This window comes from Engraulis encrasicolus, chromosome 5 (assembly GCF_034702125.1).
Source record: "Engraulis encrasicolus isolate BLACKSEA-1 chromosome 5, IST_EnEncr_1.0, whole genome shotgun sequence".
Classification (NCBI taxonomy): domain Eukaryota; kingdom Metazoa; phylum Chordata; class Actinopteri; order Clupeiformes; family Engraulidae; genus Engraulis; species Engraulis encrasicolus.
The window spans coordinates 9,693,046-9,716,074 of NC_085861.1; the positions used below are offsets into that span (position 1 = coordinate 9,693,046).

General features: G+C 45.0%; 1 protein-coding gene across 2 annotated transcripts in view; it reads left to right on the forward strand.

Annotated features, from left to right (window-relative positions):
* atp2c1 (ATPase secretory pathway Ca2+ transporting 1) overlaps window positions 1–23,029 on the forward strand; it is a 94,207-nt gene that overhangs the window by 29,193 nt on the left and 41,985 nt on the right. For both annotated transcript variants that reach the window (XM_063198638.1, XM_063198639.1), the window contains exons 3-11: window positions 5,739–5,855; window positions 12,530–12,619; window positions 13,709–13,744; window positions 14,117–14,178; window positions 17,987–18,095; window positions 19,240–19,395; window positions 20,243–20,311; window positions 20,915–20,990; window positions 22,115–22,181. In XM_063198638.1, the coding sequence (XP_063054708.1) occupies window positions 5,739–5,855; window positions 12,530–12,619; window positions 13,709–13,744; window positions 14,117–14,178; window positions 17,987–18,095; window positions 19,240–19,395; window positions 20,243–20,311; window positions 20,915–20,990; window positions 22,115–22,181 (782 nt within the window). The remainder of the gene's footprint in view (window positions 1–5,738; window positions 5,856–12,529; window positions 12,620–13,708; window positions 13,745–14,116; window positions 14,179–17,986; window positions 18,096–19,239; window positions 19,396–20,242; window positions 20,312–20,914; window positions 20,991–22,114; window positions 22,182–23,029) is intronic.

The following is a 23,029-nucleotide window of genomic DNA, read 5'->3' on the forward strand; positions in this document are numbered from 1 at the left end:
GTACTTCCACAAATACAGCGAGAGCTTAGGTATTTATCTGCCTCTTGCCTACAGAGCAGCATGTGGGTGAAGAATGATCTCTTTTTATTGTAACTTGTTACACACGAGGCCTGGCACAGGAATGTACGTCATATGTGGATGTAGAGCCCCGAGAAAGAGAAGGGTGAGGAATAGGGATGTACCGATACTGGTATCGGTATCGGCTCCCGATACTGCTCATTATACTCGTACTCATACTCGTCAAGCACTTGCCGATACCAGCTACGAGTACTACTATTACTCAAAACAATGCAAAATCTTGTCATGTTCTGTGGACTTGAAATCAGCATGGAAATAAGTGCCACCTTATACATTTACTAACCTTTAAATCTACATGGAAATGGACAATAAAAATATCACAGGTGGAAAAAAACAAGGCCATGCATTTATTTTCATTGTATTTTGGTGGTAAAAGGTATCGGTACTCGGTATCGGCATTACACACATTAATGTACTCGTACTTGTATCGGTTTTCAAAAAAATGGCATCGGTGCATCCCTAGTGAGGAAGAGCTGGGGAAAAAAGGAGAGACATGGTTTGAGGCAGAGAGGGAGAGAGGGAGGGAGGGAGGGAGGCAGGGCAGCTGACAGCTTTTACTGGGCCTGGGACAAAATCATCAAAGGCCCCCCTCTCAATATGCTCAATGTAAATGAGGACTGAATTCTGGGCCCCTTTTCCTCCTGGGCCGGGGCAACATACCCGTTTGTCCCCCCCTGTAGGCAGGCCTGGAGGGAGGGATACCATTTATTTATCCCTGTGGTTGGGCGGTCGGTTGGTCTGTCGTTCCTGGGGAGCTCACTGGGCGCTGCCTGTCGCACATTAGTCTGTCTGCTCTGCTCTCTCAGTCTCCAGCGTCCCTGTGACAAGGCCATCTGCTACAGAGAGAGAGGAGAGGCCATTAGCACAGATCAGATCCCATCCAACCCCACCCTCTCTCCCCGACACCACAACCTGGGCCGCTGACGGCTTTGGCTTTGGCTGGGCCCGGGACAAACATCATCTGAAAGCCCACTCAATACCCCAAACCCCTCTCCCCCAATACATATAATGTAATGTAATGGGGACCCAATTCTGTGTCATCGTCTCCCCCCCGGGCCCAGAACAACTGACCCCTTTGTTTGTCGTAATCCCCCACCCCCACCCCCTGACCAACACCATCATGCCATGTCACGGACCGCCATCCGTCCTCATCATTAGAGATGGGGAGGGAGGCAGTGTGGTGGATGAATAACATCCAGACAGACATAACTCCATCACCCTGGACCCAGAACTGCTATAACCTTTAGGCACTTGGTCTTCATGAGAAACTGACTCTCAGTAGAGTTGTTAAATTGGTTGCCCAAGTACACGCACACACACACACACACACACACACACACACACACACACACACACACACACACACACACACACACACACACACACACACACACACCAGGGATGGAGATAAGCACCAGTCTGAATTTCTCCTTTGGCGGGTGATGTATGTCAACCCACCCGTCAACTTGACGGGGAATTTTTTTTTAGAGGCGCCTGGGTAAATGCGGATTAATACGCAAAAGTGTTGATCAGTAAATGATCTTAATTGGCATTACAATGTTTGAAACGGTTGAATGAACTGGTGAAAATGGTGACGGGTAGATTTTAGAACTAACGGCCAAAGTAACTGGTGGGGAAAAGTTCCACTCCGCACACGCACACGCACACACACGCACACGCACACGCACACACACACACACACACACACACACACACACACACACACACACACACACACACCAAGCTCAATCCAGACCAGCTCCTGGGGACTCAGATTTAAAAACAACATTAAATGCCCGTGTTGGTTCAGATTATGGTGTAAGGGTTTGATAATCAGCAAAGCAGCAGAATTAATTATAAGTCTTATTCAGTCATAAATCTTGCGTTAACATTTGGTTTTCTCATAATAACATACAGTGAGTCCAATAAGTATTTAAGCCCTTGCTGATTTTGCCGGTTTATACACTAATAAAGACATGATCAGTCTGTACATTTAATGGTAATATGTATTCTAAACATGGAGAGTCAGAATATCAAAAAGAAATTCCAGAAAATAACTTTGAAGAATATATTTTTCACGAGAGCAGAGGCCACAGGAAAGGGACAAGAGGACAATTGAGATTGATGACTTGCACCCTGTGACTCTCCAGCTAAGCTACTGTATGGATCCAGCTCCTTCACCTTTTAGTCCATGACTGCCCTGCATCATTACATTACATTACATTACATTACATTACTCACAGTACATTACATTACATTACTCACAGTACATTGCATTACATTACTTACGGTACATTACATTACATTACTCACAGTACATTACATTACATTACTCACAGTACATTGCATTACATTACTTACGGTACATTACATTGCATTACATTACTTACATTACATTGCATTACATTACTTACGGTACATTACATTGCATTACATTACTTCCATTACATTGCATTGGGCAGGCGCTTTTTAACCAAAGCAACATACAATCAAGGACATAATCATTGCCAACAACACTAGTAGATACAAAGTGCACAGGAAATATACAGTACAAGTGCAGATGCTATGTAGGGTTCGATTTTTATGTTATGCATTTTATTTTAATTATCTATTTATTTATTTACTTACTTACTTACTTACTTACTTATTTTCTAAGTACCTCATTTGTTAACATCATTTTTTAGTACATCAGCCCACTGTATCGGTCTGATGAAATCTCCCTGCCAGAAAACACTTCTCCCGTCATCCTGGTCTTTTGCCAGTGTTGTCAGTTGTCTGGCTGACGTGGACGATTCTCATTATATTTGCCTTGAGGTTAGAATACAAACCAGGTGTGTCTTCGTCTGTCCCTTTTTCACTCTCCCCTCATAGATTCAGGAAGGGTGGTGGTGGATCATAATTTTTTGAAAGGGTGGCGTATCACTATTTTCTGAATGTAAACTTGGGAGGATTGTGACAGTGACCCATTTACCTCTAGTGTCTGTCCTTGGCTGATATCCTCCTTTGCCAGCTGGTGTCTTATTTGCTAGCCACTCCTTCTGATATCTGAATGTACAGGTATAGATGCTATCTTTATGACTCTGGTGGAATCACAAGTGTTTGTTCAATTGATGGATTGCTCTCCTTGCAGACTTCTATATTTGTCCCACCCAGTTTGTCAACGGTGCATTCCTCTGGATATCCATGCTAAACTGTCCTTCAAGAGAGATTGAAGCTTATTAGGCCTACATGGCTCGTCTTCATTCTGTAGAATGCACTTGAATGTTCGCACATTTGATTTTTTTCGTGTCTTTCCACAAGGAGTCCGGTCACTTCTTGCACAAAATCAGCTGAGGTTGCTGACCAACACAATTTTGTTTGGATCTTATTTTGATCCAGGCAGCCTGAATGCCAGTTGAGGTGACAGTCATTGCCCTTTCTTAGACTGGCTATTTTTAAAGAAAATCTTCAGAGGTGTCACAGAAAGAGGGTGGGATGACTCATTCCAGATGAAAGGGCTTAGTTTTGTGTACAGTAGGATGCCCCTTTGCTGCTGCTGTGACTAATATACATGACTCATAGAATGTATACAATCTATGACATGACTGCATGACTCTGAACATCAAGTCAAGTCAAGTCAGCTTCTGTTGTCAGTTTCTTCATATGTACAGGTCATACAAGGATATTGAAATTACGTTTCTCTCTCTATACCATGAAAGGATATAGACATACACAGGACTTACATTGACAAACTGACATCAAAGTCCAAGACAGGACAAGTAACAGTGATGGATCAATAACAGTAAAGTTATGAAGTAATAAATAATAACTGAGTATTTAACATTGGTGAGTGACAGTGATGAACCAGTAAAAATAAAGTGATGAAGTAATAAATGACAATTTAAGCATTTAACATTCAACATTTAACATAAAGGGAAAAACAGAATTGAAGACCTAACAACAATAATAATAATAGGTAAATACAAAAAGAATGAGACAAGGCTGTGCTGTACTACACACAGTGCAGTGTAGACAATTGCAGTCAAACACTTGCTTATAGCACACACTTGCTTACAACGGGCAAGGCTTCTTGTTTTGAATATGTGTGCACTGACTGCTGTGACTGCCCTGCTCCTCACCTCATGGCCTTCATTTCTCTGTGGAGTGTTTGGCCAATTGCTGTCTGAAAATGATTTTTCTTTCTTTTGAAATATATTTTTTGGTCTTTCAGACTTTATTCGTGACCGGATAGTTTTAGAGAGAGACAGGAAATATTTGGGGGAGAGAGAGAAAGGGAAGGGTCAGCAAGGTTCCCAGGCCGGAATCGAATTCAGGTTGGCCGCATAGTATACTAGTGCCCTGCCATTAAGCCACGTTAGGGACCAAAATGATTTGGAGTACAGGGGACACATGTTAATAGGGTAAGGCAGGGTTTCCCAAACTGGGGTGAGTGCACCCCTGGGGGTGCGTGGCCTGCCATAAAGGGGTGCACGAGCTGAATAGAGCAATGGCGGATATGTGAGTTTTTTATCTAGCATTAATGGAAATTAAGATGGACCCTTCCAGCATATAATGCACCATACTATTAAAAACTACTTAAGTGTAGTTTAATTCCAAGACTATTGGAAAAGAGGATTCCCCAAAAATCACTGTGCTTAATGTGCAGTGAATGAACAGTGAATCCATACTTGTGCGGCCGTCAGCACACCAAAATATTCGCTCAGAGGGTGCGCGAACCACATTGAAATGTACAAGGCGGTGCGCAGGGAAAAAAGTTTGGGAACTCCTGGGGTAAGGGAATGCACCTCTCGAGCCACACCGCCTCAGCAGTTTAACAGTATAGAGCAGAGCAGAATGCAACAAAGCACTCCAGTGTCTACAGTTAGTGTTTCTCAACGGGGGCCTCTACAGCCCTAGCGTGATTATCATCGACTTTCAAATCTCTTCGAGACTTGTTCTGATCAGGAGCATAACAATTAATGTTTCCCAAACGGTATGGTTGACCAGCCTCCCTAGCTTTGCTACTAGTTGACTGGGTTCCGACAAAGTGGGTGGAGATCCCGATTTTTCTGGAGATCAGAAACGGTATGTACACTGCTCTTGGCCTGACTAGATGCTAGAGACAGCTGAGAGGGGGACAGAGCTTGGTTGCAATTTTAGGGCATTAGGCTATTTCATTGTTAAGGGGGGCGTTGGTATTGCTTATGCTTATGATGAGGTCAAGGTGGCATTTGTTTAAAAAAAAAGTTTGAGAATCACCGGTCTACATCAACCCTTCCTTCCTTCTGTCTCTCTCTCCCTCACTTTCATCCTCTGTGGCTTAACCAAAATCTGCCTCAGTTCAAATCCACAGGGTTTGTTGGGTAGAAACCAGGGGTAAGCGCAGGGGTGGGGGGGGGGGGGGGCAAAGAACAAGCGACAGCCGCTGCCATTGTTCCACCCCAGTGGTTCGTAAGTCACAACCTATTTGCAAACAAATTGCCACTACTGGCCTCCAGCCCTCCTGAATATGCAGTTGGCGTCTCGTGGTTTGCAGTTCACTTTACAGCCATCTCATCTGATTGTCTCTCTCTCTCTCTCTCTCTCTCTCTCTCTCTCTCTCTCTCTCTCTCTCTCTCTCTCTCTCCCCCTCTCTCTCTCTCTCTCTCTCTCTCTCTCTCTCTCTCTCCCTCCCTCCCCAGGCTGACCTGCAGTTTGGTCTGACTCACGAGGAGGTGTCCCGTCGCCGTGCCTACCATGGCTGGAATGAGTTCGACATCAGCGAGGATGAGCCACTCTGGAAGAAGTACATCTCACAGGTGAGAGGGGGAGGGACCTGATATACATCTCACAGGTGAGAAGGGGGAGGGGCCTGAAATACATCTCATTGTTCGTGATGAAGCAGTGATGCTTTTGCGAGGCAGAGCGCATGCCTATTTCTAGTGAATTTTCTAACCAGAATGCACCAAACTGGCAAAGTGTGCATGCGCTATGCTATGCCTAGCAATAGCATCACTGCTTCATCACGAACATACCCACAGGTGAGAGGGGGGAGGGACCTGAAATACATCTCACAGGTGAGAAGGGGGAGGGACCTGAAATACATCTCACAGGTGAGAAGGGGGAGGGGCCGGAAGTACATCTCAGAAATGGCAGGGAACTGAAATCCATGGCCACATTCCTGACGGTGCATTTCTGTGCAGTTTGCACAGCACACCTACGCAGTGCAAAATTACAATGCATTCTGGTTAGAAAATTCTCCCAGGCACATGTCACGGTTGAGAAGGGGGGGTGTCCTGGGCCTGGGCCTGGGCTTGGGCTTGGGCCTGTCATGGAGCATGCAAGCAAGCAGCTGCTTTATTTACGCGTATGTATAGTTTGTTTGTTTGTTTGTTTGTTTGCTGTGTGATGAAGCAGGGAAAGGTGGGACAGGAAGTGAGGAGAAAGAGAGTGATAAGGCGGCGTTGGGAAATGAAAAGGCTGGATTCGAACTCTGTCCCCCATTCTATGCACCAGTCCACCTCAGCTGTTTTTAGGTTGTTGTTTTTTTTGGCCGGGGGGAGGGGGGATTTGTTGGTTTTGTTTGTTTGTTTTTTTTACCCCCACATTTTTCCACCAAGGCATTAACATTTTTGTTTTACTTTTCTAAACAAGACCTCTTGGTGACAATGGCACAGGCCAAGGGAGAGCCTCATGCCTCATGTGACAGATGTTACAGTATAACTGGCCTGCTGGAGGATACTGGTGAAATCTCAGCCAACAAACGTTCTCATCAGAAGCCCAAATGCCCGGGGTTCTATGGCTTAATTACAGCGGACCAACGGGAAAGTTGATCCCGTCAGATACTCACCTCAGGTTCTGAGGTTTTGGCCACCTGTCCTTATGTCTCATGACAGAGCAGAGTTCTCTTAAAAGGCGGCTGCAGAACTATGGCTTCCAAAATGGAACTAGGGGTGCTGTGTAGGAGGGCAACGTTGCATTCTTGCTTTTCATTTTGTTCCATCAAAACGCACACGCACAAACAGCAATACAACGTCCCCGGTGGGATGGTGGAGTCTTCAAGCTTTTCTTTATGAATGTCCTCTCTCTCTCTCTCTCTCTCTCTCTCTCTCTCTCTCTCTCTCTCTCTCTCTCTCTCTCTCTCTCTCTCTCTCTCTCTCTCTCTCTCTCTCTCTCTCTGTCTGTCTGTCTGTCTGTCTGTCTGTCTGTCTGTCTGTCTGTACTAGTCTATGGATGTTTTCCTCCTTGGTATGTCTGTGATTCCCCCAGCTCACTTCCTGTGGCGTCTGCTGTAGCCACCTGTGGAATGCTGGCCCCCAATACTGTTGCCTGCCTCAGCAGAGCTGCACTGGTCCCACTGCTATGTGGGCACCTCATTAGAGCTGTGCTGGCCCCACTGCTATGTGGGCATCAGTAGAGCTGTGTTGGTCCACTGCTATGTGGGCACATCAGTAGAGCTGCGCTGGTCCACTGCTATGTGGGCACATCAGTAGAGCTGCACTGGCCCCACTGCTATGTGGGCACCTCAATAGAGCTGCACTCGCCCCAGTGAGTGAGTTTACCTGCAGTTCGGTATCCCGAATATGATAAGGATATTACGTATCCCGAATTTGCATTTGAACATATAAACACCTTTTCCCGACTTCAGTATCCCGGATAAGCCCTTATTTGGTAAGAAATTCGGATATGGTAGAAATTGGGATATGCTAAGTGGAGTATTCTGACAGAAGCCGGGATACTGACGCATATATACACCTGATCCCGGATATTGGGGCTTCCCATTGAACGCTGTTGCTGGTATCCAGGCCACACGCATTTGAAGAGAATTCTTTAACAGCCAATAATGTAGGTTAGGATATAACACTCTGTAGTCATATATTAAACACCTTATCCCGAATCTTATCATAACCGGGATAAGCCTCATATTCCGAATACTGGCGTGCATATACTCACTCACTGCTGTGATCCTCAGTAGAGCTGTGCTGACCTCCACTCCTGTGGTCCTGCCTCTGCTCACAGCACTGGCCTCCACATTGAGATCCTGTTCCATGTTCCTGGCTCTCCACTCAGCTACAGTCGTCTTCTTGCTGCAGTAGATTGCTCTTAGCTCCTAGCCAGCCTTTGTCTAGCCCTGTGAACCTGGGACCTACACTACAAGGTTGGTTCAAGAGTAAACCAGGTTAAGTTAAGAGGTAAATCATCTAATAGAAGAGCCTGAAGACATCATTTAACTGGAGTGCCTGGAGTCATCATTTAACTGGAGTAAACTTAACCTGATTTACTCTTGAAATAGGCGTGTGTTTCTCGACAATATCGTTGCTAACTAACTTAGCAACTTACTTGGTTGCAATGCAATTTCCCATAGGAAGCCTAGTAAGTTGCTAACTGGTTAGCTACTATGCTTTAGAGAAATGGGCGTTTTGTACTATAGGCCCCAGGTGTCTTTCACGTGCCTCTCTCTGCCGACACCTCTGCTGCTCCAACAGCTGTTTCATGTCGGGTGCAGTAATGTTGCCTAGCAGCAGCCACACATGAGGGCATTCAGGAGTAGGGCTGAGAGCCTGCGTGCTGCTGGGATGGAGGATGTTGTTTTGGTGCGTGTGCGTGTGTGCTGGCGTGGTGCTGCCATGAGTGTTGTTCTTCTCTTTAATACGTCACTTCAGATGTAGCCAAGGCTTTGATGTTTTTGTTCTTCTCTCCCCCTCTCTCTGTCATTCACTCACTCTCTCTCTCTCTCTCTCTCTCTCTCTCTCTCTCTCTCTCTCTCTCTCTCTCTCTCTCTCTCTCCCCTCCTCTCTCTCATTCACTCACTCATTCACTCAGTTACTCACTCACTCGCACATTCTCACTGTTTTAAACATGCTCTCTCTCTCTCTGTGTCTCTGTCTCTCTCTCTTTCTCTCTCAGCTCTCGGCAAACTTGGTTCCTGAAGAAAGTCAAAATCTGTTCAGTACAAATAAATGTGTTGTTAACTTTGTTTTGGGCAATACAATATGTGAATGCATTGCATGCAGAGGGGGTTTGAAAGATCACCTTTTAGCCCACCTACTCTCCTGCCCCCTGCCTGGTTTAAGGGCCATCCTTATCTTGATTTGGGTGCACAGTGGCTAGGCTGGAAAATAGCCATATCGGGTCTTATTTAAATCTCCCGTATCAAGCGCACTAATTACACTAGACTTATCATTTAGTCTCCAGAGACGGATCGCTCAATTACTCAGTCAAAGGAAATAATCGCGCCTCATCCACACTGAGCCTCTAATTGCACGTTACCAGGGACACGGCAGTCTGTGATTGTCAGGTCCCATGACACAAGACGCGCACACACACACACACACACACAATTTTTCTCTTTTACACACAAACATACGGCTACTGCGGTAAAACATAAGGAGAAAAGTTACTGAATTATCCTTTTACTTTTGTAAATCTACTTTTGTATGAACTACACTGCTGTACAAAGGCGAAGTGCAGTAACTATGCATCTTGTCAAAATTTAGTTTAGATTGAAAGCGGTCTCCACAACACCTCCTTTATCTTGTGACAAATCCTTATGGTACAGGTGTGTCCCCTTTGGGAGATATTGCCATGTCAAATTTGCAGTGACAGTATCCAACCTAATACCAAGGCTTTGACTGATTTTTCTCTGTTTCAGTATTTGCATAGTTATTGCTCTTTGCCTTTGTAGGGCAGCACAGTTTTGTGTCTCTTTTTTTTCGGTCATCTGTCTTTACTTTTTTTCATTTTCATTCATATTTTTCTTCCCCCAGCCTTCCTATAAGTGTTGTTTCTTTCTCTCCTCTCTCTGTGTTTCTCTCTCTCTCTCTCTCTCTCTCTTTCTTTCTTTCTTTCTTTCTTTCTTTCTTTCTTTCTTTCTTTCTTTCTTTCTTTCTTTCTTTCTTTCTTTCTTTCTTTCTTTCTTTCTTTCTTTCTTTCTTTCTTTCTTTCTTTCTTTCTTTCTTTCTCTCTCTCTCTCTCTCTCTCTCTCTCTCTCTCTCTCTCTCTCTCTCTCTCTCTCTCTCTCTCTCTCTCTCTCTCTCTCTCTCTCTCTCCTTGTGAGTCGGGGGGAGGGGGAGCATTAGTAGGCAGGACCTGCAGCGCTTCCTCCACAAGCCGTGTCCTTTTTATCATTGTCTTGATGATCGAGAGGCACACAGTGACCAAGCATGATTCAGTGCTTAACCATGCTGCACACTGCGTGCGTGTGTGTGTGTGTGTGTGTGTGTGTGTGTACCCGCGTGCGTGTGTGTTTGTGTGTGCCTGCGTGCGTGTGTGTTTGTGTGCACCTCTGTTTGTGTTTTTCTGTGTGCGTGCGTGCGTGCGTGCGTGCGTGCGTGCGTGCGTGCGTGTGTGTGTGTGTGTGTGTGTGTGTGTGTGTGTGTGTGTGTGTGTGTGTATGAACATAGTCTTATCTCTGCCCCTAGTGCTCAGGCCTGCAGTCCCCTAAAGCTGCTATGTATCACCTTACAGCTGTCCTTTAACTGTCCTTTAAAGGTGCACTGTGTAATTTTTTTAGTAGTTTATTTCCAGAATTCATACAGACCATTCATTCACAAATGTTACCTTTGTCATGATTACTTAACCACCACCATCAAATTTCAAGCATTCATTATGATCGGGAAAATTGCACTTTTCATACAGGAAAAGGGGGATCTTCTCCTTTATCCGCCATTTTGAATTTCTGGAAATGGACATTTGTAGCTGCAAACTTTGTAGCTGTAAGATTACTGTACTTTGGTCATACTAGAGAGAATCATTGGATGCCAACTACCCACACTTGAGGAGATCCACCATACACGCTGCACAAACAGAGCATTAAACATCCTTAAAGATCACACACACCCTGGTCACAGGCTCTTCACCATGCTACCATCTGGCAGGCGCTTTAGGACTTTGCGTGCCCGCACTACGAGAATGAAGGACAGCTTTTACCCTACTGCCATTAGACTCTTGAACTCAAGACGTCACCTGCCCCCCCTCAATACTTCAGGACTATCGATACTGTGAGATGCACATGGATTTTTATGGATTTTTATATATCATTTATTTACTGTTAATATATTTTTTTATTTTGTGGGCATTTGTGGGTTGCTACTAAACATAATCTCGCTATATTTATATAGTGACAATAAAAGTCTACTCTACTCTACTCTACTCTACTAGTAAATATTAGTTAATTATTTTGCATATATTCAGGAAAAGATCACATTTGGCAGTAGTAGACAGCACATTCAATGTGCAGCATGGTTGCAATACCTACTCTGGCCATCACAGCGCACCTTCAAGGCCACTCTCCTCCCCAAATTTGTGTGCGAGAAAGAGCGTGAGAAAGAGGCAGAATGTGCTTAAGAGTACGTTTTGTAGACTATTCCTTGAATGTGGGTATGGGTCACTCACAAGCACAAAACAAACCACAGCCAATGTCCGACCTTGACCACGTTGTCTTTCTGTGCTGTGGTGATTGTGGTGTGGCGTGATGCCCTGTTTGTTTTTCTTCCTGCATGGCATACCAGATACTCCACCCTCCATATTTGTTGGAATCATTCCACAAAGACTGAACAGGATGCGAATGTCTGAAAAAAACAACAACAACTATGCAGTTCTTGAAGAGAAAGCTTTAAAAAATGCTGCAATTGTGAGATAGCTGTGAATTTTTGTGTGCCGTTAAATAGCTCCGTCTTTCTCCCTGTGTGTGACCTTTCTCAAGGGCATTTAAACATCATCAGGAGCCAGCATGTTACTTATTCTGTTGTTTTGTGTTTTACCCCAAAGTGAGGTGGTTTCCTTTCCCGTGAGACGGCATATGTTTGCTATTGTGTTTGCTATTATTACCTTGCATCCAGTCAACAGGCTCAGGTGTTTTTAATCAAAACGTCCTGCGTCTCTGTTGAGAAAAGTATTTATCACTCTGCTGTTACCCTGCAGGCATGAGTGTACACGTTGACATTGACTCTCTCTCTGTCTCACTCACTCACTCACTCACTCACTCACTCACTCACTCACTCACTCACTCACTCACTCACTCACTCACTCACTCACTCACTCACTCACTCACTCACTCACTCACTCACTCACTCACTCACTCACTCACTCACTCAGACGCACACACACGCACACGCACACGCACACGCACACACACACACACACACACACACACACACACACACACACACACACACACACACACACACACACACACCCTCTCTCTTGCTCCCTATTTCTACTCTATTTTACTTACATTCATACTTTTTTGCAGTTTCATGCTCCTGCTGGCCTGTCTAATTATCTGATTGTGTATGTGTGTGTGTGTGTGTGTGTGTGTGTGTGTGTGTGTGTGTGTGTGTGTGTGTGTGTGTGTGTGTGTGTGTGTGTGTGTGTGTGTGTGTGTGTGTGTGTGTGTGTGTGTGTGTGTGTGTGTGTGTGTGTGTGTGTGTGTGTGTGTGTGTGTGTGTGTGTGTGTATGTGTGTGTGTGTGTGTGCGTGTGTGTGTGTGCAGTTTAAGGACCCCCTCATCATGTTGCTGCTGGCCTCTGCGGTCATCAGTGTCTTGATGCGCCAGTTTGATGACGCCGTCAGCATCACAGTGGTAAGAAGATCAGTGCTTTTATTTTATTCATCCTTTTTTTAGCCTGGATTGTCCCCTTGATGCCTTGTCCACACCAAGAGCGACCTATGCTGCCTGGTAGCGGAGGTAACGGAAGAAGTTTTGCCTTGAATTTTCTGTAATCGCTCTGGACGTAACATTGACCTCTTTGATATAGCTAATCACATAACAGAACTGGCTTGATGGCCTGGGACAGCGAATTCGCTCTAATCGCGCTGGTCGTGTACCCTCCATAGAGGAAATATTGACTTCCGTTGCTCAGTTAGCGTAGGTCACTCTTGGTGTGAACAAGGCATAAGACTAAGCATCTGTTCTGTCAGGGAGGCCTGGTCAAAATGGCAGCCTACAAATAGTTCCAGACGCAGACAGACACATTAGCACATCATGAAAATAAACTTACGAAAAAAGAAAAGAAACTTAAAAAAAAATCATGAATACATATTAAGAAAAAATAAACTTAAAACACAGTGTCAGCTTAAAGTTATGTGGAGTAACTTTATAAACAATGTCATTCCTCTGTGTATACAGTATTAATTACCCTCCTTTAAGTCTCCAATGAGGGCATAGAGTCCATACTCAATTTACTCTGCAACTCATTCCAGAGGTATGGAGCATAAAAAGAAAAGCACGTTTTCCCTAATTCAGTACGACAAGTGCAAGACTGTACTAACAACTTGTGTGAGGAACGTGTAGTTCTACCATTGGATGAAGTGCAAAGAGTTGCCTACTTCACTTCAATCAGTTGTACAAACGGCGTTATCTAACTTTACTTTAACCAGTGAGACCCTGAGTGACAGTACATGACGCCTCTCAGTTATCATTCAGCTCAGTTCACAATGGTACGATCAGTCTACCACTGATTGAAGTAAAGAAGTTAGGCAAACAATGCTTTCTTCCTTCACTTCAATGAGCAATACAAAGACACAGAGAGAGGGGACATTATGTATTCAACTCAGTTCTATAACAAAGTTGTGATATAATTCTCTCTCTCTCTCTCTCTCTCTCTCTCTCTCTCTCTCTCTCTCTCTCTCTCTCTCTCTCTCTCTCTCTCTCTCTCTCTCTCTCTCTCAGGCAATCATCATTGTAGTGACTGTTGCCTTTGTACAGGTAAGGTTCTTCCACTTGATTGCTTCCTTTGTTAAAACTGATTCCGTCAGGAAGTGAGAGTGAAGGTCGCTGACACATTGTCATGTACCGCTTCCTTCTGCTCACAAAGATAGAAGTGTGCGAAAAAGAAATACTTTGGAATGAGGTGCGTGCGTATGTGTGTTGAGATTTTTGTGTGAGTGGCTGTCCCTGTGGCCTAAGCCTATGTGGAGGCTGTGCCTCCCTCCAATGTGTGCTTTTCCCCGTTTCTCAACTTCTTCTGTTAACTCTTCTAAATTTATCCAACCGCTGTCGTAATCCTTCATATGTTTCTAATGCAATCAGTCCGTTTGTGTGCTTGCGTTTGTGACTCTCGTTTTGTTTTTATTTCAGGAGTATCGCTCTGAGAAGTCTCTGGAGGAGCTGGGTAAACTAGTACCTCCAGAATGTCACTGGTAAATTGGCTTTCGTGAATAGAAATCTTTCATCGCTTGGTTTTACATACTTTTGCTTTGTTTTCTTTGTACCGCCCTTTCCTCTCCTCTTAACGCATGCAGTTTGATTTCTGTTCTTCCTGCTTCTTTGGTACTATATCTATAACAAATCCCCTGTCAGTAGGGTTATGCGTACACATGCAATACATACTTTATGGTGCCTAGTGAAACAGCATGCATGCATGCATGCAAACACGCCAAGAAAGCTCTGAACAAGGCGGCCAGCTCTTAATTTGTGAATTACACATCCATACAAACAAAGACGGACTTTATACTTTCAAAATCTTTCAGCACGCACGCACGCAAGAACAGACACAGACACAGACACAGACACAGACACAGACACAGACACAGGCACAGCCACAGCCACAGCCACAGACACAGACACAGACACAGACACAGACACAGACACAGACACAGACACAGACACAGACACAGACACAGACACAGACACAGACACAGGCACAGGCACAGGCACAGGCACAGGCACAGGCACAGGCACAGGCACAGGCACAGGCACAGGCACAGGCACAGACACAGACACAGACACAGACACAGACACAGACACAGACACAGACACAGACACAGGCACAGACACAGACACAGGCACAGGCACAGGCACAGGCGCGCAGACACACGCACAGACACGCAGACACACGCACAGGCACGCAGACACACGCACACAGGCGCAGACACACACACACACACACACACGCACACACACACGCACACACACACGCAGACACACACGCAGACACAACGTTTTTATTTCCGAATCAACAATTCAGAATTAGATAGTTCCGTCGACTTTACTCTGATCTTTCCTTTAATTCCGAATTAAGAGGTGTTTACATGACGTTTTCAAAGCAGAATTAAGCTTTATTCAGAATTGAAGTCAGTTTAATTCCGAAATAAATGTCTCATGTTAACGTAGCAATTGACTGGGTAGTGTGGCCCAGCTTGTCTGTATCAGCTGAAACGTGTTAAGCATCTGCTGGGATGGTACGTGGAGCAAGCAGAGGGCATGGAAACCATCTCTACCCCTTCCCCGCTCCTCATGAAAGACTCTCATCTGCAAATAGCACCGCTGCCTCCCTTGTGAAGGAGAGAGACAGAGGGGCACAGAGATAGGGAGATTCGGTGCAATTTCCATTTCAAACATGACCGATGGCTTCACATTTGCACTTCAAATAGACGTACTGCTCATGACTCCCCAAATAAAAGTCGGGGGAAAAAATCCTGATAAATGCGTACATCATACCAGTCGCAGCCCTCAACCAGCCATCTCCATTATCCTCACCCCCATATGAAGCCCAGCCCTGCCCAGTCAACTCCAACCCAATCCAACCCAATCCAGCCCAGCCCAGCCCAGCTCTGCCACAACCCAGCCAACCCCAGCCTTGCCAACCCAGGCATCCCCAGCTCAGTCCAGCCAAACCAGGGGTGAGTTTCTCAAAAGAGAAGTTGTTAGCCTGTTACCAACTTCGGTAGTTGCCAATGGGAAAATGCATTGAAAACAGTAAAGTAGCTAATGTAGTTAGCAACTTTGGTTTTGAGAAATTCACCCCAGCCCTGCCAATACAGCCAACCCCACTCCAGTCCAGCCCAGCTCTGCCCAGCCCAGTGAAACTCAGCTCTGCCACAACCCCAGCCCAGCCTTGCCCAGCCAACCTTAGCCGTGCCAACCCAGGCAACCCCCCGCCATGTTCAGTCCAGTCCAGCCCAGCCCAGCCCAAACCTGCCAAACCCAACTCCACCCAGCCTAGACCACCCAACCCAGACAACCTCAGCTTAAACCACCCCAGACAACCCCAGTCCCACCGAGCCCTGCCCAGCCCTCTTCAGCCTCTGCGTCCGCTACTCCACCCTGTCCTATAGCAGTGCGCTCCCTTACTGGAGCCCTGGCACTGTCCTAACTGCCAGCTCAGAGACCCACCATGGTGCCACGTGGCTTTCCTGCCAAGATTCAGCACTGCATGGAGGGCAGGGGGAGGGTTTGATTGGGTTGGTTGCAGGGGGTGATTGTCAAAATGCATAGCGTCTGTCCGCAAAGCCTCTTCCCGCGTCAAATCTGCCTGGGTAGAACCATGCCCTCCACGGAGAGAGGGTGTGTGCGTGCGTGCGTGCGTGCGTGCGTGCTTGCGCACTGTGCGGCTACAATACATTTCATGAGATATTTTGAAAGGTCCAAAATTGTTGTTTGCATTCTGCCCAAAAAGTTTGCATCGTCCTTGGATCTCTTTTCTTCTCATGGCTACTTTGCATTATCTAGGGATACCTAAGGAAGGACTAGAAACCTCCTACACTCCTATGCACAGGCACTCTCTTGTAGCCTGATTATCATAGACTTTCAGATCTCTTCGAGACTTGGTCTGACCAAGAGCACAACTAATTAACATTTCCCAAATGGCATGGTTGACCCGCCTCCCTTGGTTTGCTAATGGTTGCATGCTTCCTGACAAAGTGGATTTTTCAGGAGCTCAGAAACTATATTTGCTCTTGGGCCGACTAGAAGCAACGCTGAAGGTGTTGCGTCACTACTGTAGTAGGGCACGGCCTGGCTACTCTCTTGAGATTTCAGAGTTCACCTCGGAATACACATCCTTCTCTCAGCCCTTCTCTCGTTCCTGCTTCTGTCTCAATTTGTCAATGGCTTAATGTCTCTGGCTTGCCCAATCACACATACTTTATTCTCTCTCTCTTTCTTTGTTGCACTTAATCCTTCCCCTTTCTCCCACTTTCTCAATTGTCGCTCTCCCTTTGTCACCATTTACAGGATTTCGCTAAGGTATTGTTTTCTTACAATAACCCACCATTTTCCCCAATCTCTCTCTCTCTCTCCCTGCATGGCGAACACTGTACAAAAGTCCTATCCCCAAGCGTGCTGGAGACCTTCAGTGGCGGGTTTTGCATTGTGTCATGGCCACAAGGGTTTTTCTTTCAAGGATAGGAAATAAGGACTCAAACTTATGTGTGCTGTGTAATGTGCCTGATACCGTGTTCCATGTGTTCTCAGAATGTGCAAAACTGACCCCATTGTTTTGTTTACTTACAAAGGTGTGTAGTTGTTTTGGTTTTATTTTTACGAAGGAACTGTTTATTTTTGGAGTCAAATACTCGAAGAGAATCAAGGATGTGTGCACCTGTCTAAATTTCCTACTTGGACAAGCCAAAATGGCAATCTGGAAATGTTACAGGCTGGAGCAGGATGGAAAAATAGTGGCACAAACTGACCTGTTTAAGACTCTTGTTGAAGCAAGGATAATAACTGAGTTCACCTACTTTAAGGTCACAGCTGATGTTACTTTGTTTGAAAAAAAAATGGTGTTTAGATAAGGGACTTTGGTCAATCTGTAATGGTGGTAAGCTTAATTTTAGGTGGTAATGATCCGGGGTATGGGGGGTGATGGGGGGGAATGGGGAAGGAGAGGTCTACTCCCTTTTATGGTGAATGGAAGGATCAACATGCATGTAATGTAAAGTACATTTTTTTAAGTGGTGACAATGGTTCACAATAAAGGAGTGTTGAAGGTCTCTCTCTCTCTCTCTATCTCTCTCTCTCTCTCTCTCTCTCTCTCTCTCTCTCTCTTTCTCTTTCTCTCTCTTTCTCTTTCTATCTCTTTCTCTCTCTCTCTCTCTCTCTCTCTCTCTCTCTCTCTCTCTCTCTCGCTCTCTCTCTTTCTCTCGCTCTCTCTCTCTCTTTCTCCCTCTCTCTCTCTCTCTTTCTCCCTCTCTCTCTCTCTCTTTCTCCCTCTCTCTCTCTCTCCAGTGTACGCGAAGGACACCTAGAACACTTGCTGGCTCGGGAGCTGGTTCCCGGAGACACCGTCTGCCTTTCCACAGGGGAGAGGGTGCCAGCTGACCTACGCCTCTTCGAGGTACACACACACACACACACACTTAAGCGGCGTACACACACAAAGCTAGCTTTTCGCTTGCTCGCCTACTCGCCACTCTTTCATGGAACGTTCGCCGAAAGTTCCCGCGGCTTTAACTGCCAATGGACAGCCGAGAAGTACCGAACTCTGCATTCCAATTGGTTACTCGCTTACTCGCCTCGCTCGAAGATAAAATATTTTCAACTCGGAATCCGCCCACATCGCATCGCTTGTACAGTACTCGCCTACTCGCCTGCGAGTCTCGCTGGGACACATTGACATTCTATTGAGTTCATTCGCTGAGCGAGTAACTAGCAGCGACGTGTGTGTACGGCCCTTTAGACATAGACACACACACTTAGACATAGACAGACACACACACACACACACACACACGCACGCACGCACACACACGCGCACACACACACACACACACACACACACACAAGACTCACACACATTCACAAGACTCCCTGTCTTCCTTTCACTTTGTGTGTTTGCACTGGCTCTTCAGAAGAAGTCACATGATGCTACTATAGCATCTAATCACATGTTCCCAAAATAGCCCTGTGTGTCTATGTGTGCCGGTGTTGATTTCCACCCCCACCACCACCACCCCCCAGGCCACTTGCCTGTCTTCAGAAGAAGTCATATGCTATACTATGGCATCTAATCACAGGTTCCAAAAATAGCTCTGTGTGTCTGTGTGTGCTGGTGTATTTATTTATTTATTTATTTATTTATTTGACCTTCATTTAACCAGGAAGCCATTGAGGTATGAAACTTCTTCTTCCAGGGAGTCCTGGCCAAGAGGCATTAAGACAAACAAACAGAGAGGGCACATGCGTAAGACAAACAAACAATGCAAGGATATGCATAACCGTTTATAACTGTTCTGTGATATCAGAGAGTGTAGAGAGAGAGAGGTTCCATTGGCCCATTGTTTCCGGGTTCTATTATTGCAAGGGGGAGGGGGGGAAATCCCCCTTTAGGCAGACCTAGGCAGACCTAAGGACTGTTCTATTCAATATTTCTATTCTTTAGGCAGACCGGAACCTGGTCATGTTAGGTGCCCATAGCAACCTATTACATTGGCATATCTCTATACTTAAAGAATCTCTGGTGATATCCCTCCCTCCCCCAGGCCACTGACCTGTCTGTAGACGAGTCCAGTTTGACGGGCGAGACCACCCCCTGCTCCAAGTCCACGGCGCCACAGCCCACCGCCACCAATGGTGACATCACATCCCGCAGCAATGTGGCGTTCATGGGGACGCTGGTGCGCTGTGGGAAGGCCAAGGTACGTTGCACTGCACACGTCTCTTTGGCAAACACTTAATCAGCATTTATAATCGAGGCTTAAAGGTGCACTGTGTAAGATTGTGCCCAGAATAGTGTAGGTATTGCAACTCTGCTCCTCATTGAACTTGTGATGCCTACTGCCAAATGTGATCTTTTCATGAATATTTACTAATTAATGAACTAATATTTAGTAGTATGGCCAAATTACAGTAAGTATTTCAGCTAAAAATGACTATGTCTGGGAATTCAAAATGGCCGTCCATGGAGAAGATCCCCTTTTCATGTATGAAAAGAGCATTTTTTTCCCAGTCATAATTAATACTTCATTTGATGGTGGTGGTAAGTATTCATGAAAAAGGTAACATTTGTGAATGGGTAGCATGAATTCTGGTAATAAACTACTAAAATATTACACAGTGCACCTTTAAAGATTTTCTTTTGTTCTTTCAGACATGCCCTGACAGGTAGAGAGGATCAAACTTTTTTACTTGTCTGAAACAAAAGAAAATCCCAAGACTTGTTATGCATCAGTTAGACTAAATGAACGTTATGCATTTACGTAAACATTTATTATGTATTAAATCTTGAACCACAAAGCCTCATCAAACTGATCCACTGTGTAAACAATATCGGAACACATAACCAGTAAAAGGTGTGTAACAGTATCATTTAATCAATGTTATGTGATAGTTTAGCTTTGTTGTGTACTACTGATATCATTTAAGGTCTCATTTCTCTAGTCTTGGTACTTAGTAGGCTACTTGTATCCGTATAATGGTTTGTCCTGTAATGACATATTTGTACCGTGCATTAAGTGATATGGGAATATTTTGTCTGCTCTGCAGGGCATTGTCATCGGTACGGGAGAAAACTCTGAGTTTGGAGAGGTCTTCAAGATGATGCAGGCAGAGGAGGTGAAGATCCTGCAGACTTTTTATATTTTTATATTTTTTTTAGCCGGAATCAAATCCAGGTCGCAGTCGAGTGCCCAGCCAATGGAACCACGGCTGGGCCACATCGCGCAGACTTAGAGAAATAACGAAGCAATAGAGAGTTTTAAACAGTGGCAGTATTTTTTCTAAACCTTTGTTTGGAGGGGCAAACCTGTAAAGGCATTTCAAGTATTTCTAACTATTCCTGTCAATGTTGTTATCATTCCTCCGCCATGGTAGTCTAAGTCAGCAATGTTTAGAGTAAAAAAAAATCCCTTATCAATGGGTGCAGGTGCCTTTTGCTTGTAATTGTTACTCAATTCCAGGGCTCTAAATTAACATGATTAAAATTCAATTTGGCAGGTAGGAAAGAAAACTTACAAGCCACTTTGACTGATAGTGAGTGATGTTTGGCTTGTGCCACTTAGCATCTACTAGCCAAATTAGCTAATGATGGAAATAAATGTCTATTCAGCCTTCATTACAACTGAGCAGAGCTATGAATTGACATTCAGAAGTCTTTACGGTTGATTTCTAATGCCTCACCTCTTCATTTTCCTCTCTGCTCTCTCCTCACCCCCCCAGGCCCCTAAGACCCCTCTGCAGAAGAGCATGGACCTGCTGGGGAAGCAGCTCTCCCTCTACTCCTTCGGCATCATAGGTCAGCCCTCACCCACATGTACTTTACATTACTTTACACTTAGCTGACGCTTTTTATCCAAAGCGACTTAGTTATCCACCAGGTATTGGTTACAGTCCCTGTGGGGTTTGGTGCCTTGCTCAAGGGCACTTAAGCCATGGAGTGATATAGGGTGGGATTTGAACCTGCAACCCTCTGATTTAAAGACACTTTTTAACCGAAGCGACTTACAATCGAGGACATAATCATAGTCAATAACTAGTAGATAAAAAGTGCACAGGAAATATACAAAACGACATGTGCAGATCCCAAGTAGGGTATTTTTTATGTTTTAAGTACATTAGCACAGGCACCCACATGTACAAAACAAGAGTCAGCATCGTCCTGGAATATTGCCAGATGTTGATGACATTTTGTTGTATTCAATCTGCCTTTTCTTTCTGAGCACAGTAGTGCAGAATGTTACCATTTTAAAACACAACCTACAGAGTCAAATTTTGTTCAAATTTCATTTGTTTTTTGTCTCTTTCCTCGACAAGAGAACCACTCTGCACTGTTATGAATCCGATTGCTGCAAATCTATGTATTGTGCATGAACTTCATTAGTGTTAGCTATTCCACTCATGCGTCACGATACTGTGTCTGGGTCTGTGTCTGCACTGTGCTGCCCATATTTTTAGTCATGGCTGTGACAGTTTCTCTACACCGCTCCTGCTATTGCTAATGATCCTGTGTGTGTCTGTCTGTCTGTCTGTCTGTCTGTCTGCACATTTGTGTGTGTGTGTGTGTGTGTCTGCACATTTGTGTGTGTGTGTGTGTCTGCACATTTGTGTGTGTGTGTGTGTGTGTGTGTGTGTGTGTGTGTGTGTGTGTGTGTGTGTGTGTGTGTGTGTGTGTGTGTGTGTGTGTGTGTGTGTGTGTGTGTGTGTGTGTGTGTGCACATTTGTGTGTGTGTGTGTGTGTGTGTGTGTGTGTGTGTGTGTGTGTGTGCACATTTGTGTGTGTGTGTGTGTGTGTGCACATTTGTGTGTGTGTGTGTGTGTGTGTGCACATTTGTGTGTGTGTGTGTGTGTGTCTGTCTGTCTGTCTGTCTGTCTGTCTGTCTGTCTGTCTGTCTGTCTGTCTGTCTGTCTGTCTGTCTGCAGGAGTCATCATGTTGGTGGGCTGGCTGCAGGGGAAACACATCATGGACATGTTCACCATCGGCGTCAGGTAAGCATGAAAACAGGAAGGAAAACGAATGGTCTGCACACTACAACAACAACAAAAACCCACACTTCATTTCAATCTTTATGAGGTTTATCCAACAATTTGACATCACTATCTCTCATCTGGGAAAAAGAAACTATAATGAGGTGGTACACACCATCGATGTCAGGTAAGCATGAAGCAGGACATGATGGGAGAGAGAGAGATAAGCACACTGTTGGCACAGGCTCCAAAACTATGTACCGGGTGTATTTTTATATTGGTACTTGTTTTAAAGTTGCAATCCTCTTGCCTTATCTTCCTCAGGCTATGAGAGCAATAATGGTCTTGGATGGCCAAGCATGAGGAGTGACTCATACATCAAGTCAGTTAGTCTGTGTGCCGCTATCCTAAGAACATAAGCACAGACACACACAGACACACACACACAGACACACACACACAGACACACAGACACACACAGACACACACAGACACACACAGACACACACAGACACACACAGACACAGATTTTTCTCTCACACACAAACACGTGCACAGTTAATGCTCCATGGCACTATTTGTCATGGGTTATAAATATCTGTATATAAATCTGTATGTACATATGTGTGCATATAATGTGTGTATACAGTAAATTTGTGTGTGAAAGGCCATGTGACTGTGTGCTCAGTGTCGTGTTTTATTTGATGTTCTCTATGGGGTTAACGGTGTGCGTTTATTTATTTGAGGCGTTTATCAGTAGTCTTCCGCTAATCCGGATACATAGGGCTCGCCATCCATCTGTATGTCTTTGGCTTCTCAATGTTACATTACACTTAGCTAACGCTTTTTTTTTTTTTTTTTAATCCAAA